Source organism: Marmota monax, unplaced genomic scaffold (assembly GCF_021218885.2).
Source record: "Marmota monax isolate L192 unplaced genomic scaffold, Marmota_monax_Labrador192_F-V1.1 WCK01_AAM20220418_F8-fsc00008, whole genome shotgun sequence".
Lineage (NCBI taxonomy): Eukaryota > Metazoa > Chordata > Mammalia > Rodentia > Sciuridae > Marmota > Marmota monax.
In genome coordinates, this window is record NW_026694432.1 from 25,194,310 (window position 1) to 25,210,889 (window position 16,580).

General features: G+C 50.2%; 1 protein-coding gene across 1 annotated transcript; it reads right to left on the reverse strand.

Moving 5' to 3' along the window:
• Positions 1 to 326: 326 nt before the first annotated feature.
• Positions 327 to 15,699, reverse strand: Pink1 (PTEN induced kinase 1). Its single transcript, XM_046468359.2, has 8 exons — positions 15,254 to 15,699; positions 9,549 to 9,836; positions 8,075 to 8,175; positions 5,077 to 5,259; positions 4,278 to 4,441; positions 3,165 to 3,292; positions 2,616 to 2,852; positions 327 to 1,660 (listed from the first exon to the last, which is right to left on the reverse strand). Exons 1-8 carry the CDS (start codon positions 15,632 to 15,634, stop codon positions 1,403 to 1,405), a joined length of 1,740 nt encoding a protein of 579 aa, XP_046324315.1. The 5' UTR covers positions 15,635 to 15,699; the 3' UTR covers positions 327 to 1,402.
• Between the last annotated feature and the right edge of the window lie 881 nt (positions 15,700 to 16,580).

Consider the following 16,580-nt stretch of genomic DNA (forward strand, 5'->3'; position numbering starts at 1 on the left):
AGATGCTGGACTAAAAAGATTAGTTCCTTGGTTGAAAAGAACCTTAAATATATATTCACCTCGCTGAAGGCCATAACTTTAAAAGCATGTGTCTAAGCGGGTGCAGCAGCACACATCCGTAATTGCAGTGACTCAGGAGGTCGAGGCAGGAGGCTCCCCAGCTCAGTGGTAGCATGCCCCGGGTTCAGTCCCTAGTACCACACACAAAAAACGTGTGCAGTTAAATGTGGAATCTCTTCCCCAATGTTATGTGTCCACAGAATTTTTCCATCAGGTTGTAAGACTCATTCAGAAAGCGAAATATTGAGTTCAGCACGTACATACTCTGCATTGTAAATTTGTATTTAATATCTCAGAAATGCTAGTCAAAAGGGAAATCAACAAGTTTAAGATGCCACACTGTTAATTTCCATTTCATCAGTGATCTGTGCAATGTATTAACTCAGTAGCTAGAGGAACACCGGAAAGGCTTTCTCTGTGCCGTCCAGAAGGGGCACCCACAGCCCAGGCCTCACTTTCATGTTTTTTTGTGCTGACCCCTGAATATACTGACCATGCAGATGTCTGCCTCAGCCCAGGTGGCACATACCAACTGGTGCCAGGCCCCCCCTCCAGAAGAACCACAGTCCATCCTCAGCACTAAGGGCAAATGTCACAAATTCTGCCACTGCCTTGGCCTGGATCCTCCATGCTGCGGAGCACAGGTCTGATCTCCCTCAGCCCAGAATCCTCCAACAGACCCGCTGGGCCATCACTTTGAGAGGTCTGTGAGGCCAGAAAAGGGCCCTAAGGTTGGACTTCTTGGTGAATAACGACAGAGTATGACTTCTCACCTGGGTGACACTGCGGTCCCTTGGATTCATGCAGGGAATCTCACATCGTCTTTATCACCGATACAGAGGGACCTCGCTGTCGGGAAACATGCTTTGTAGAGTGAACCCTATGAGTTCACCAGACCAGGCCTGGCAACTGGCCTGTGGGCCAAGCTGGTGACACATGAAAATCAAATTCCAGTGTCCATAAATAAAGCCCTAACAGAACAGTCCCATTTGGTTGTTATGCTGCTTTCGTGCATCACTGAGTTGATTAGTTGCAACAGCTTAATTCACTAGCTGGCCCTCTACAGAGGGTGTTTATCAAGAGACCAATGTCTTGATTTTACAGCTAGGAGAAGCCAAGTTGGCAGAGGGCATAAGCTTCATCCAAACCCACATGGCTGGAGGTAGTGGCCGCAAACTGAACTTTGACTCAAGTAGTTCCTGCCAAACCCAAGGCCTTCCCTGGCTTACCAGCCCCCCTGTGTCAGCTTGTCCTCTGACCCCCACTCTCCTTTGACACTATACACTGCCACCACACAGATGCCACTGAGTCCTTTACTAACACACCAGCTGGCGCAGAGCCATCAGGGGGTTACCCGCCAGGAATAGAGGAGGAGGGCGGCCTGGCAGAGCGCGTCACACTCCAGGTTGGCCAGGAACAGCACCTTCAGCTTTGTTTCCACGCAGCTCTTCTCCTCCAGCCTGTTGGCCAACAGGGCGGCAGCTGATTGGTGGAGGAGCCAGCTAATCATCTTGTCTAATTTCAGATTCTTCAGGGCTAGGATGTGCTCGCCCCAGAGGCTCAGATGAAGCACGTTTGCAGCTACTCGGGCAGATGGTCTCTGCAACAGGAAGGGAAGCTGAGGCTCAGGACAGCAGGAACAGGCACTCGGCCCACACCTACTTTGTTAGTGTCCCTTCTCTGGCCCCAATCCAAGTCTCCCTCTGCCCTGCCCCTTCCTGAGACCCTTCCCTCTGCTGACACATACTGGCAGCTCTGCCCAGGCTCCAGGCCTTTGCAAATATATAGCTGTGAATGGCCGCCCATGCAGCGCTGGGATGGCCTTCGGGCACGGAAGGCCGGTGGGTATGGCTCTGTCTGGTACCTTGTACCAGGCTGGGGTATGCAGTCCCTCATCACTTGATAACTGGGTTCGGGCACTAGTCTAACAGGCCTTCACTGAGCACCTGCTGTGACCAAGACAGCAGGCCCTGTGCAGCAAGAGGTCAGTAGGAAGAGGTGCGACAGTGGCTGAGGCTGCCTCAGCTCCTTCCACTAAGGAGTGCACCTGCTGCTCCAGTATGGCTTCGAATACACTGGCCTTTGTGTCTCTTTACAGTAACTTCCAGATCCGCTCTGGAGTTGTATTCTCACATCTGTCTGATTAGATCTCAGCTATTTGCATAGGTTACGTCTCCATTAACCATTTCTCAAAAATGCATCCTCTTCCCTCTGAGTAGCTAAGAAACTAAAAAGCCCAGAAGGGCTGGGGATGCAGCTCAGTGGAGGCACACTCGTCCGACATGTGTGAGATCCCATTTTGAATATCGGCACAGCAAAAAGTAAAACAGAATTAAAAAGTCAAGAAGAGTTGAACTGCTGGAATTCTGACTAGATCTGGTAGCCAGCTCCCTTGCTTCTGTTCATTCAAAATCGATCTGTGTTCTGGACTTGGCCTTTACCTGTGCAGTACAGAGGCTCTGCCTGGCGCCTTAGCATTTGTCCAAGTCTGAGTTTGCTCTAGAGCGTGAACTGAGATCCACAGAGTCACCCTGAGAGCTGGGGGACAGCCTCACCTTGCTGGTCTCTCGCTGGAGCAATGCCCTCACCAGCTGCCTGGTGTCCAGAGGCACCGACTCGGGCAGTGCTGGTAGTTGAGCCTCTTGGTAACTGCGGCTTTCAAGGTGGGCCCTGCCCTGGCCGTAAAAGGGATTGGCAAGCCCGAAGATTTCATAGGCGATGGCTCCCACCGCCCAGGCGTCGGCCTTGCTGTAGTCAATCACTGCTCTGGGGCCAGGACAGGCTGTGGACACCTGCTCGGGAAGTGGAGGATGAGAGGTCATGCCACTGGCAGGTCTACCTGTTCATGCTCCTGTGTTGTCACCCAAGCCTGGGGCTAATCTGAACTCTCAAGGAGCCCAGGATCAAGGGACTTTTGGCTTAGACCTAGAAGGATCTGCTGAGGCTGCCGACTGGATGCTGGCAAAACAGACACTGGGAACAGCAGGGAGACCCAGGTTAAAGCACTGTGACAAGGAGGGAACCTGAGGTCTCTTCTGTCACTTATGGAGAACATGGTCACTTATGGAGAACTTCTGATGGAGGATGCTAATGGTGAGACTCACCTCCGGAGCCCTGAGGCAGCCGTTCCCGCCCAGGTCCACGTACCAGCTGGTGAAAGGCAACTGCAGGCCCATACGCTCATCAGCCAGGCAGCAGCCAAAATCAGAGATCACCAACCAGGGGCAGCCGTCTGTGAAGGAGCAGGCAGAGGTAAGCCACCCCTTCTCACCCTTCTTCCCTCTCAGACCCTCCCAGGTCCCTATGAGAGCCACCAAGACATGGGTCAGTGAGCTAACAGGGACTGTACTGGCCCAGGAGTGCAGACCAGCAAGGCCTGGATGGAGCTGGCTCACCCAGAGCAGAATAGGAGAGCCACACCAGGGACGTGGAGGTGCCTGTAAGGAGAAAAGGCCCACAGAGTCCCCAGGCAAAGGACTAGATAAAAGTTGGCCTCCATCTAAGTAACTGTCTAATGATTGATTTTCTGGTAATTGGGGTTGTCCCAAGACCAGGGGAGCTGGCTTGGCTCCAATGATCCCTAAGGACACTTCTACCCCAGGAGTCTTGCATCTGAATTTGAAACCCTAATAAATCTAAAAAACAGGTGCATTAGGAATTGGTTATTTGTAAAAAGAATTCAAATGATTTCTTTAAAAAGCTAGGTTTTTTTTAGTCTTTTAATTGCACATTTAATTCTTTTAAATCTTCCATTTCAAGAATTTATCAGATGTGTGAATCTCCTTTGCAGCATCCTGGGCACGTTGCTTCTGCCTGAATGCTTCTGGGATTGGAAGCGCATTGCTTCCAGGGGCAGATGGGCTGGCACTTGGACAACTCTTGCTATTTGAAAACTGTTTTTTGTTTTCTTTGTTTTATTGAGCCAAAGATCATCTTTCTTCTACTTTATTCAAGAAAAATTCAAATAAAGTTTTTTATTATAAAAAATACAATAAATAATAAATGCAGCACTAGGTTCTTGTTCCAGAAGTGGGCAATGGGGAGGGACTTGGGAGCTGTTACAGAGAGCCTGCCTCTGGAGGAGGGGCTGCTTGTCTCGTGTGAATGGAGCAAAGTGAGGATAAGATGACTTAGGACAGAGCCTAAGAATCAAAACGGACCCTGAGGGTCCTAATGCCCCAGCTCCCCGCAGCACCTGAGGGCAGGCCGGAGCCTACCTGCGTCCAGCTCCACCAGAATGTTGTCTGACTTGAGGTCTCTGTGTGCGATGCGCTGCTGGACCAAATGGTCCACGCCTTCCAGTAACTGCAGGGTCATCATGGTGGCCAGGCGGGGACTGGGAGTGTTCACACGCAGATACTCGCGCAGGGTACAGGGGTAGCTGGTGGGAGGTGACAGAACCTGTGGCCGTCACACAGCATGGCCCCCAGCACCTAGGTCAGTTAGGATCAGGCCTCTCCTCCTCCCCTCCCGAGGGCTTTTTATTTCCTTTTTCTCACATATTCTTGCGGTCTCCACCCACCCACTGTGCTGACATTAGGAAGGGCTGTGGCTCCACATGTTCACAGTATTGGTGAGAGAGTTCCTTCGGCTGAGGGGGAGGAGGAACTACTGTTTCAGGGCCAGGTGAGCCACAGAGAAGCGCCAGGAGCACCAGTGAACAGTGCTCTGAAGGTGACATTTTTTTTTTTCCAAGTGAAATCATCCTAAAGCCAGGTCCATGCACTCTCTGCGCCACTTATGCTAACCCTAACCCTAACACTAACCCTAATCCTGAAGCCCCAGGGAAAGCCTCCGAGGGCAGGGACCAACTCCCATTGTGAAGACAGATAGCTCCTGGGTCCTGCCACTTACTACTTCTTTTTTTTTTTTTTTTTAATATTTTTTGGTCATCAATGGACCTTTATTTTATCTATTTATATGCAGCGCTGAGAATCGAACCCAGTGCCTCACACATGCTAGGCAAATGCTCTGCCACTGAGCCACAACCCCAGCCCCCCCTTTTTTGCCACTTACTTCTTCATAACGAGGAACAGCGTGCGTCCATGGCCCAGGCCTTCAGGGTGCAGACAAGGGGGCAGCACGTCAGGGTAGTCGGTCAGGGCCCCCGGCAGCAGTGGCACAGAGGAGGTGAAGGCGCGGACAACCCGGATGATGTTGGGGTGAGGAGGTAGCTGCTTGGGACCTCCCTTGGATTTTCTATTCAGCCAAATGGGACACATGTATCAGAGACACCAGTTGGAAAGATAATGATCTAAGGCCACAGCAAATACAGGTTTTCATTTATCTACTTATTTATTTACTAAATACTTATTGCACGTTTGCCATGTTCCAGGTTTTGTATGTGGTGTTGGGGTCAAAACCTGATGCAGATGGCTGACCACATTTGATGGCTCCCCCAATCCCTCCTTCAGCCCATCTGTCCCTCCCTCCATCTCCATCCCTCTCATGTAGCAGAACACAGCGGTGGAAAGACCCTGGTGTCATCTTGGTATGAATGGCAGGTGTGCGCTGTAGGTCCTTGGCCAAGTTACAGTGCAAAGGGGTCTAAGGTAGTAACATCCACATGAGGTTGTTAAAACACATAAAGTACCCAAAATCACATTCAGCAGAGCAAACAGCAAGTATTGGCTGTTATAATTTTTTTTAAAGTTTTTTCTTTTTAGTTGTAGATGGACACCTTTATTCTATTTGTTTTTATTTTTATGTGGTGCCAGGGATCGAACCCAGTGCTTCATGCATGCTAGGCAAGCGCACTGTCACTGAGCCACAACCGAGGCCCTAGCTGTTACAATTTTTTGATTCAACTAATGTCTACTGTTTTCACACTGTGTACTGGACACTGTGCTAGTGTGTGGCGGAGCTAATCAGAGGACAGGCAGAGGCACTACCTTTATGGGTTTGTGATCTAACAGGAAAGCGATGCTCACTGAGTAATTATTTTAGCTCTGTAAGGACAGGGACCTTGCCTAAGTCATCTCCATGGTATTTTAAGACAGAGTCTCCCTGAGTTGCTTAGGGCCTTGCTAAGCTGCTGAGGCTGGCTTTGAACTTGTGATCCTCCTGGCTCAGCCTCCCAAGCCTCTGGGATTACAGGAGTGAGCCACTGTGCCCGGCAGAGTCTGTATTTTGGATAGGATGTCTCTGCCTGCTGACTGGACCAAGGGTGACCACCTCCCCAAGGGCAGTGAGCCTATGGCACATCTGAGGTCTGAGTGGTTAGTGGGAAAAAGGACAGGTAGATTCTCTCTTTACTTAGGAGCGTGATGAGGAAGCCTGCCAGTCAGCAGTGGAGCTGAGGAGGAAGGACACCATGGGACATGATGGAGCCATGGAAAGCCAAGAGGGGAGCAGCCACGGGTTGGCAGAAACAGAAGAGCCACGGGAGGAAGAGGGAGGCTGAGGAAGAGAGGAGGCTGTGGAGGGCAGAGGTGAGCAGAGCAAGGAGAGAGGCGAGGCTCGCCCCATCCCTGTGCACGCCGAGCCTTGTGGACATGTCCACGGTATGTCCTTGTGCTGCTCCTTCTCCTGTGTCACTCGTCCTACTCTACGCAGCACAGTTCCTGCCCTTGGGTCACTGGGTAGAAGGAGAATGAGGCCCACAGCAGGAAGCTGTGGGGCCCAGCCAGGTGTCTGAGGCAGACTGGGCTGAGCCAGGGAGGTATGTGGGGCTGAGACTCAGCTGAGACCTGCAGTGGCCCAAGTTCAGCAAGGTGCATCCCCAGGAGGTCCTGAGGCACTTGGTGCACTGGAGGAAGGAGGAGACATAGGTGGGGGAAGTGGTGAGGGCCTGTCACAAAGGCTGTCCTGAGTCCACAGCTCTGAAGCTAATACACCTGCCACGGCCTCCCGTCTCTCGGCAGCCATGGGGAAGGGGGGCCATGCTCCACGGTACAGCTGGACACGGGCACAGGCACATCAACCTCAAGCCAGTGGTGACACATGCCATGACAACAACCCAGGGAGTGACAGGGACCCTGTAGAAGGAAGGTCTGGGCAGGTGATGTAATGCTCACAGATATGTGGCAGCACCAAGTCAGCTGACAGCACAAAAGGGGCCACCTGCAGACACTGGGCCCAAGCCGCTGACATTCAGGAGTCCCTTCTCCCAACAAAGGGCTGCGGGGAAGGGATGGTCCTAAGCCACCTTAGCCACTGCTGAGGACACTCAGCCTCACGGCAGCCCCCGAACCCTCAATGGCTTTCCACTTGGAGCCCTTAGGTTCCTATCTCTGGCTTCTTGCTTTTCACAGAACTGAGACCTATAAAGCAGCTCTCCTGTCAGAGCTGCAGCGGCCAGACACAGACATTAAGGGGAGCACAAGCGTCTCCCCCGTCCCCAGTGTGAACGAGGCTTCACTGAGGCCTGCAGATGGGACTCTTGGGCTGCCATCCACCTGCTCCTCTCTCTGCTGAGAAAGCATTTTTCTTTGCTCCTTTGCGTAGGTGACGCCCCTTCCTCCTTCCAAGGACAGCTCAGACTGTTCCCCTGAGAAGCCCAAGTGGCCCTGCCCCTGCAGTGTACCCCCTCCCTTGGCGACCAGACATGTGCTCTTCTAGAGTTCACTGGGCTGGGCTTGATGGGTTCTGCTGCGGCACTGAGAACTCCTGCGGGAACACACTGCTTTTTCTTTTTAAAAGCTCTTGGCACCATTAGGCGCCTGCAGATGTTACTGGGGCTTCCTCCTATGGGGAGAGAGCTCATTTGCACCACGAGGTGGCGCTGCATCTGTGCATTGCTTTGCAGGAATTAGAACTGCATCTATTCTCCGCATCCCCACTGGGCATGTCTGGATGCCCTTCTCTCACCTGCTCCAATGTGAACGAGCCGTCGCATCGCTAGTTGGGGTCAGAGGATCCTCAATCTTTCCCAAGCTGAATTACCCACTAATTGAAAGTCCATCAACCACAATGTGGTTGATGTGCGGCACGGTCATCACACCGAGTGCTGAGGACATTGGTGATGATTTTTCTCTCAACCCACAGTGGTCATGGTGGGCAGAGGAGAGCTTACCTGTAAGTAACTGCTCCATACTCCCCAGTCAGGGCCACTCTGCTAGCTGGGACCAGCTCCTGGCTCATTTTCCTAAAAATGGCTTCACTGGAAGAGCCCGCCTGGAAAACATCCACAAAATGCATCCAGTTACACAGGACCAAGTGGGTTGTCAAGTTCTGAGCCCTGAATCAGTACAGCTGCTGCCTAGCTTTGGCTTTGACTTTCAAGATAAGATAAGCAGCAGCAGACCAAAACTAGTTCCCTCCAGGAGAGGGAGGGGGGAGGTGCTATCCATGCCAAATCAGAGGAGGTGTCCCATGCCCCTGGCAGGTGAGGTGCAGGAGGTGAGGCCAGCATGGCCAGGACGCGGGATGCTTCTTCCTCTCCTGGATGCCTCTGGTCACCACCAGCTCAAAACTGACCACTGGGTCACTAAGTCTCATTTTGCAGGCTCCCTTTGGCAGAAAGACTAGAGCCAGAAAAGCTCCAAATGGATTAATTTTTCAGGATCACAGGGCAGCCTTCCCCATCCCCCAACACAGAAACCCCAGGAGGAGGAAGAGCACCTGATTTTACCCATTGCATTACAAACAACTCCCAGGACTGCACAGCCTGTTAAGAACCAAGAAAATCACATAACCATCTGCAGTCCTTTACTCTGCAAACGCGACACCGGCCATGCCCACCAGGAAGTTTGATTCCAAGACTGGAAGTTTCACGTGCAAAGGACTCAACTGCTTGTTAGCTGTTGACCCAGCCTAATAACCTTCACACCCAAAATTTGCCAAGAAACCACACTCTCCAGGGCCCAGCATGAGCTGCTGTCCCCTTTAGCCTGGAAGGATGCTCTGGGCAGGAGAGAGAACCCTGGGTCTTGATTAATTTTCTGGACCCATCTTTCAATGGCAAAGCTAAGACATTAAATAGAAATCTTTTGGTTTTGTGTGGAAAAATACTCTTAAATCTCCCAAAGCCTTGAGTTCTTGTGAGAGAGCTGAGAGCAGGGAGGTAACAAGCAAGCCTTTAATCTGGAGGTGGGGCTAAGGCAGAGGAGCATGGTTCCTCCTCTCCTCGAGGCAGGTCACAGAAGCGGGAGGGTGGAGGTGGAAGGGAGAGTGGCCACATGGTGACCAGAAATGAACTAAACACCCATCTAGGCACCTGCTACTCAAAGTGTGCTTCACTGACCAGCAGCCCTGGAGTCACCTGGGGACTTGCTGAAAAGAACCTCGGACTCTCTGGCCCCATCCTGACTTGCTAACTCTACCTTTGAACCTGATCTCTAGGTGGGCTATGGAGAGGTTATAATTGGAGAAACGCAGCTTGATTCTCAAAAGAGGACGAGGAAGCCTAACCACACGGGCCCCTTTCCTGTGGAGAACCTCTGTCTTTTCCTAGGTACTTCCAGGAAAAAGACTCCGCCAGGTCCGCTGTGATTGGCATTTTGAGAAACACCTACTTGGGAGAGGAAAGGCCCTGTCCCTGTCCTTACTGAGATGTTCCACATCATCTTGATGGCGAAGGGGAAGGCTGGGCCTCCCAGAGCCTGCTCCCCTTCCTCTCCTTGTGGGGTGACATCTGGGCCTCTCCCTGGAAGAGCGCTGGTGGGCTCTGCCTTCTCCAGGTGCTGGGACAGGGCGGGCATGGTGGCTTCGTACACAGCAGCGCTGCAGCCCTTGCCGATGGACTGTCCTATTAGATAGTCCTCCAGCCGGAAGCCCTGCCGGCGTCGCATGTCCAGCGCATCAGGCATTGGCTTGTTTTTCTGGGTAAAAATTGCCTATAAGGAGAAAAGAATGCACTGTGAGCCAGGAGCCTGCCCTGGCCCGGGGCCACGTCAGAGAGGAACAGCGTGGCAGGGTCAATAAAAGCAACCGTGTGGAGTTTGACGGCTTGTCCTGTGTTGAGGCCATCCTGCATCTCTTTATTCAGAACAATCCTTCTCACACTCTTTCGCTTCATTGGGGTCACCTGCTCAAGCCCAGCACAGCGTGGCCAGTCAGCCGCGAGGCCAGGGCTCCTGGGTCCTGCAGCGGTACATGCCCCTTGGCTGTCCTCAACCTAATAGCTGCGACCTGGGCATCTGACTGTGGAGGCAGCTCCTCTGGGAAGCCCTCGCCTGCGGATCAGGAGTGCGGGAGCAACAGTGACCTCACTTGGGGTTGCTTGGGAAGACAAGCGGGTGAGATGGGGACCATCCCTAAGTTGTCATCATCTGGTCTTCCTTCCTGCCTGGGAGGGCTCTGCAGGCCCACCAGAGCTCTGACAGGACAGATGGAGGCACAGGTGCTGAGGAAGAGAGGGCTGTTTCCCCCAAATTTGGGCTGTCCCCTGCTTCAGGTGGTGGTGACATCATTTCTCCAGTCACCCAGGCTCTGCCTTTGCCCTCTGATGGTCTGATCTGCTGATGCCCTTTTCCAATTCCATGGTCAATCACTCACCAGCACCAGGTTGGAGAGCTGGTACGTTCCTAGGCAGAGCCCCTGGGCACCCATCTCCACACTTCCCGTGATCACACGGTCCCTTCACTGGCTCCAGGCCAGATCATACCACATTGCTTTCACATGTCACTGTCCACTCACAAACCTACCAGGAGGCCATTGAATACACTCAGCTCGCCATGTCTGCATCCCTGGATTCAACCAACTGCAGAAGGAAAGTACTCAGAAAAAAACTGCCTTGTACTGAACCTGCACCTTTTTTTGGTCATTATTCTATAAACATGGCATTTACATCGTATTAGGTATTATAAGTTGTTCAGAGATGAGTTACAATATGCAGAAAAGCGCGCAGAGGTTCTATGCAAATACTGTCATTTTAGGAGAGACTTGAGCATTCGAGGACTTTGGTATCCTGAGGGGGGGTGCTGGGACCCATCCCCTGGATACCAAGGGACGACTGTGTCTGGTCCTCGAGCTTTGCCAGGCTGGCAAAGCTGACCCCTCAACTACCTCTCCTTGCTACTCTGTCCCCACTGCCCGAGGCTCCGACTCAACCAGTGCTTCCTCCCTCTCTAACCAGCCCTGACGTCCCAGCCCACGGCAGCCTTCCTGCTGAAAAATTCCTCAAGTACTATATGCTACTACACTTTCACTATAACTTTGAACTTTTTTTTTGAGAGGGAGAGAGAAATTTTTTTAATATTTATTTTTTGGCGGACACAACATCTTTGTTTGTATGTGGTGCTGAGGATCGAACCCGGGCCGCACACATGCCAGGCGAGCGCACTACCACTTGAGCCACATCCCCAGCCCAACTTTGAACTTTTTAATCAAATTTCAAGTTTATAGTGCCTTGCCAATGAGTTTATATAAACTCTATGGAGCACAATCAATATTTTGTACAGTAATTGCATATCAACCATGGGTTTGAGAAATCTGTGTGTGTATATCTTTTTATTTTGAAATAATTATAGACTCACAGGAAGTTGTGAAAAAACAGTACTAAGTGTTCTTTGTACCCTTCCCCCAGCTTCTTCCACTGGTGACATCTTACGTAGCAGTAGTACAATATCAAAACCAGGAAAGTCACATTAGTACACTGTTAACTATGGCCCTTACTCAGTTGTCACTGTTTAAACTTGCAGAGAGAGAGAGAGAGAGAGAGAGAGAGAGAGGGAGGGAGGGAGGGAGAGAGAGACCCCCTATGCAGTTTCAGCCATGTGCAGATTCATGTACTCACCGCCACAATCAAGATGCAGAACTCTTCCCTCACCTCAAAAGAACCCTCTGCGCTCTTTGTATCTGCACCATCAGCTGTGCCCCTGCCCCTGTGCAACCCCTAACCTGTTCTCCACCTCTGTAGTTTCCATGTCAGGAACTTATGGAAATGGGATCACACAGTATGTAACTTTCGGGGGCTGACTTTTTCCACCAAGCATACTGCTGTTTAAGTTGCCTATATTACAGGCAACTAGTGTTACTGTTAAGTAGTACTTCATCATGGATGTACCTGAGTTTGTGTAACCACTCACTTGTGGAAGGACATTTAGGCTGTTTTTAATATTTTGATATTATGAATAATGCTACTATGATCATTTGTGTTTAGGATCTTTTTAAAAAGTTCCATTTATTTAAGCTGTGGTGAATCTGCATAACAAAGTTTACCATCATTTCTTTCTTTTTTTTTTTTTTTTGATGGTATTGGGGATTGAGCGATTGAACCCAGGGGCACTTTGCCACTGAGCTACATCCCCAGCTTTTTTCATTGTCCATTTTGATACAGAGTCTCGATAAGTTGTGAAGGCTGGCCTTGAACTTCAGATCTTCCTACCTCAGCCTCTCACCATCTTAACCATTTTTTAAAAATACTATTTTAGTTGTAGTTGGACACAATACCTTTATTTTATTTATTTTTATGTGGTGTTGAGGATCGAACCCAGCGTCTTGCATGTGCTAGGTGAGTACTCGACCCCTGAGCCACAACCCCAGCCCTCATCTTAACCATTTTTAAGTGTACGGTTCAGCAGCATTAAGTACATCCACACTGTTGTGTAGCCATCAACATCATCCATCTCCAGTTGCAAAACTGAAATTCTGTATCCACTAAACAACAGCTCTCCATTCTCCCCCAGTGTCTGATAACAAATATTTTACTTTCTACAAATCTGACACTCTAGGGATCTCTCATGAGTGGAATCATACACTATTTATTCTTGAGGTTCATCCATGTTGTAGCACATGTCAGAATCTCCTTCCTTGGTAGGGCTGAGTTATATTCTACTGGGTGCATATACCTCATATTACTTTTCCATTCATCCATGGATGGACACGTGGCTCACTTCCACCTCTTGATTACTATAAATAATGCTGCTACCTTGAATGTGTTCATATCCTTGATTTAAAGTTTTGGGTGTCTAATCAATGGAAATGCTGGATATGCTGATTATATTTTTGATTTTTTTGAGGAGTTGCTATCCTGTTTTCCATAGCAGCTACTTGTGTACAGGTTTTGTGTGAACATGGTTTTTATTTCTCCAGGTGAATGCCTAAGACTGCAATGAGAGGGTGGTATGGCAAATGTATTTAGTTTTGTAAGAAAATGCCAAATTACTTTCCATTTTATATTACCACACACTGTAACATATAAGAGATCCAGTTTCTCCACATCCTCACCAGAATTTGGTATTGTCATTTTTTATTTTAGCTGTTCTAATAAATGTGCAGAAAAGAACTCATTATGTTTTAAATGTGCATTTCTCAAGTGGCTATATGTTCGTCTGGTACCTGTATCTCCTGTTCTGCAATATATACCCATGCCTTCTGCCTTGTTTATGACTGGATTTAAAAAAAACAAACAAACATGTATTCATCTAGAAACAGGGAACAGCTATGATCCTACTCCAGCCTGACCACATAGACTTTTAGTACTAGACTGGTCAGATATGGTTGATTTTGTTCAAAAGAAGTCATATTCCTGAATTTTTAATGTGAAATTAATGGGTAGTTAAAAAATTTAAGACAACAGGAAGATGAAGTGTGAGAAAAGGGTGTGTGAATGGTGAGCCTGGGAAAGGAAAAAGGTCTCTTTAATTTTAAGCAGAATGTATTAAATTTCCCACCCTTGGCTTTGGCCAGTTAAGCCATGCAAAAGACAAGGATTGAGACTGAGGATTAAGCCAGATGTCATATGTCACTCCAAACTAGTGAGAGCGCAAACGTGTGACACTCTGGTGATGAGGAACAAGAACTGGGCTGGAAATCAGGGAACACTGCTTGATTCTTCACCTACTGTGTCCTTCGACCTGTCTCTCTCAGCCCTAACCTGTAAAATTCAGGGCTGCACTCACTAAGTTTCCAACTCCAGGAGAAGTACCGACCTTCCTCTAACAGGATGGAATTCTGGCCGCCAACAGCCTTCAGGCTTGAACTGCAGAGCTGGCTGGGTCTGCAGCCCGCTCCTGCTGGCCTACCCTGCAGATTTTAGACTTCCCAGCCCACAGTGAGCCAAGTCCTAAAATAGATCCCTTTAAATATACGCACCCTTTTGGTTGTGTCTGGAGGACCCTGACTATGGAACTTTGGTTGAGCAGAAACAGAGGTCTCTGGGCTATTTATTTAAGCATTTAAGAAAATATAAGAACCTCTATGTGTCATATCCGGTTACCAGGGATAACTCTATACAGGTTAACTAAATGTTAGGTCTGTTTTCTCCTGCCATTCATATTTTTATTGTGGTTCAGCTATGTTATTGGCTAATTGTTTCGCTTAACCCGGGAGGCAGCCTGCCTCAGTGGTTAAGAGCATGTGCTGTGAAAAACCAGAATTTATGCACTGCCTTTATTAGCTGCGTAGCTTTGAGCAGATCACTTATTCTGAGTATCTGTGCTTCTCCAAAGAAATTGGGGATGACTGGGCTCGGGTTGTAGCTCAGTGGTAGAGCACTTGCCTAGCAAGTGTGAGGCCCTGGGTTCAATTCTGGGCATAACATATAAATGAGTAAAATAAAAATAAAGCTTCATAAACATCTGAAAATATTTTTTAAAAAATTTGGGATGACAACTACCTCAGAAAAGAGTGGTATGACTTTGCTGACATTAAACTTTCAGAAAAATTATACATAGCCACTTGCCATGGTGTAACTGGAGCTATAATTAGCAACACGTCTTCCAAAATCTGTTTTCAGGAAGGAAATCAATAAAAGAAATGGGAGGTGTTGGATATTCGCAATGGTAAAATATACCAAACTTAACTGGTGATTTCCAAGGAATCTACAGAACGTTTCGAAACTGACTTTAACCTTCACCTTCCCCAACACCAGCTCAAAGCTCCTCCCCTCCCCGTTGACACCCCAGGAATCCAGCACCTACGCACTTAGTCCCGCCTGCCCCGCCCCTGGAAGGGTCCAATCGCGGATCAGGATCCCTCACGCAGCCCCGCTCCAAGCCGGGCGACCCAAGGTCCGCCCCCCGCCCACTCCCAATTCCCTAGCGGCTCAGGGCCTGCCTCCAGATTTGCCTCAGCTTCTGGCTACGCCTCATCTGTCCTTAACTATCTGTCCTTAACGCCCAGGATCTGTCCTTAACTACAGCCCAGCCAACCCCGGACGAGGATTCATCCACCAGCCCCGCCCCGAACCGAGCCCCGCCCCTGCCTGACTCAGGGTTCGCCCCGCCCCGCCCAGCGCGGCTCAGGCCCGCCTCCACTCTTAGCCTCGTCCCGCTGGCTCAGGGCAGCTGCGCCTGCAGCCTGGGCTCACCTGGATCTCCTGACAGGCTAGCGCCGCCCGCCGGCCCTCCGCCTGCTTCTCCTCTATGAGGCCCAACCCCAGCCCGAAGGCCAGAAAGACGGCTCGGCCGTAAGGGCCCGCGCCGCCCCGGGCGCGCACCACGAACTGCCGCTGGAGCCGCGCCGCCAGCCCGACCACCGACTGGCGGAAAAAGCGGTAGCGGTCTGGGAGTCCGAGCCCGCGCGGCTCTCCGCCGGGTCCTGCGGCCCGGCCCGGGCGCTCTCCGCGGCCCCAGCCGGCCGCCGGGCCGGGCCTTCCCCAGCTGCAAGCTGGGCCAGGCTTGGCTGTGAAGCGCAGCAGCAGCGACCGACCCAGCTGCAGGCCCCGGCCCAGCGCCTGTCGCACCGCCATGGTGGCGCCGCAACCCGGTCCCGCTGCCACCGCCACAAGCGTCCGGGACTCGGATGACAACAAACTACGGGGCGGTGTCTCTGCGCAGGCGCGGGCGCCAGTGGACGGGGCGGGGCCACGGCGGTTCCTCTCCCCGGCTCACCAGGGCGCTGTGTGCGCACCTGAGCGGCGTGTAGCCTCCTGTTGGTTTGCACTTTGCACCCAGGTGGAAGGGTTGCAAGCTCAGCCAGTTTTAGATGTAAGCATCACTGGTTCTGGGCCAAATCGAGAAATTGAAATGGAAAACAAATATTTATCAACCACCATGCCGGACCATTTGTATATTTTAATTTTTTTATAGGCAAGTGACAAAAGGGGCCGTGTTCAAGAGCACGTGCAGGTATTAGAACTGAAGTTAAAGTTGCCTTAACTGTTGAGTCCTTGCCTTCCCCATTTCTTTTAGGCTCCTTTACAGGTCTGCGGCCCCTGAGCTTTTTGAGACCCCAAGTGAAATCTCCCTCAAAGATTTTCTCTTATCTGCATGAGCGAGCTTTGGGACGTGGAGGGACTTGCCTAAATGCCTGTTACCCCCAAACCGCTGTTCGGAATGGCTGATAAGCATATTCATTACTGAATGACTTATTTTTTTCTTGTCCTTTTTTAAAAAATGGAATTTTCAGGTATACACAAAAATAGGATCAGATTTTGGAACCCCACTACCCATCATCCAGCTTAACAGTTACCAACAGCTATTATTTTTCTTCACTTAAACCTTCCTATCCCCTGCTCCATTATTTTAAGGCAGACATCTGATTAATTCATTTGTTAATACTTCAGTGTCTATTTCTTTTTTTTTTTGAATTATTTTTTATTAGTTTTTGATGAACTTTATTTTATTTATTTGTTTGTATGTGGTGCTGAGAATCGAACCCAGTGCCTCACACATGCTAGGTAAGCGCTCTACCAC

Excerpts from the sequence above, each read along its gene's own strand:
- Pink1 (XM_046468359.2), bottom strand. The coding sequence starts at position 15,634 with ATGGCGGTGCGACAGGCGCTGGGCCGGGGCCTGCAGCTGGGTCGGTCG. Across the intron at positions 8,176-9,548 it reads AGATGATGTGGAACATCTCA|GCGGGCTCTTCCAGTGAAGC; the intron begins GTAAGGACAGGG and ends GATGTTTTCCAG. Across the intron at positions 4,442-5,076 it reads CTGTTCCTCGTTATGAAGAA|CTACCCCTGTACCCTGCGCG; the intron begins GTAAGTGGCAAA and ends ACCTCCCACCAG.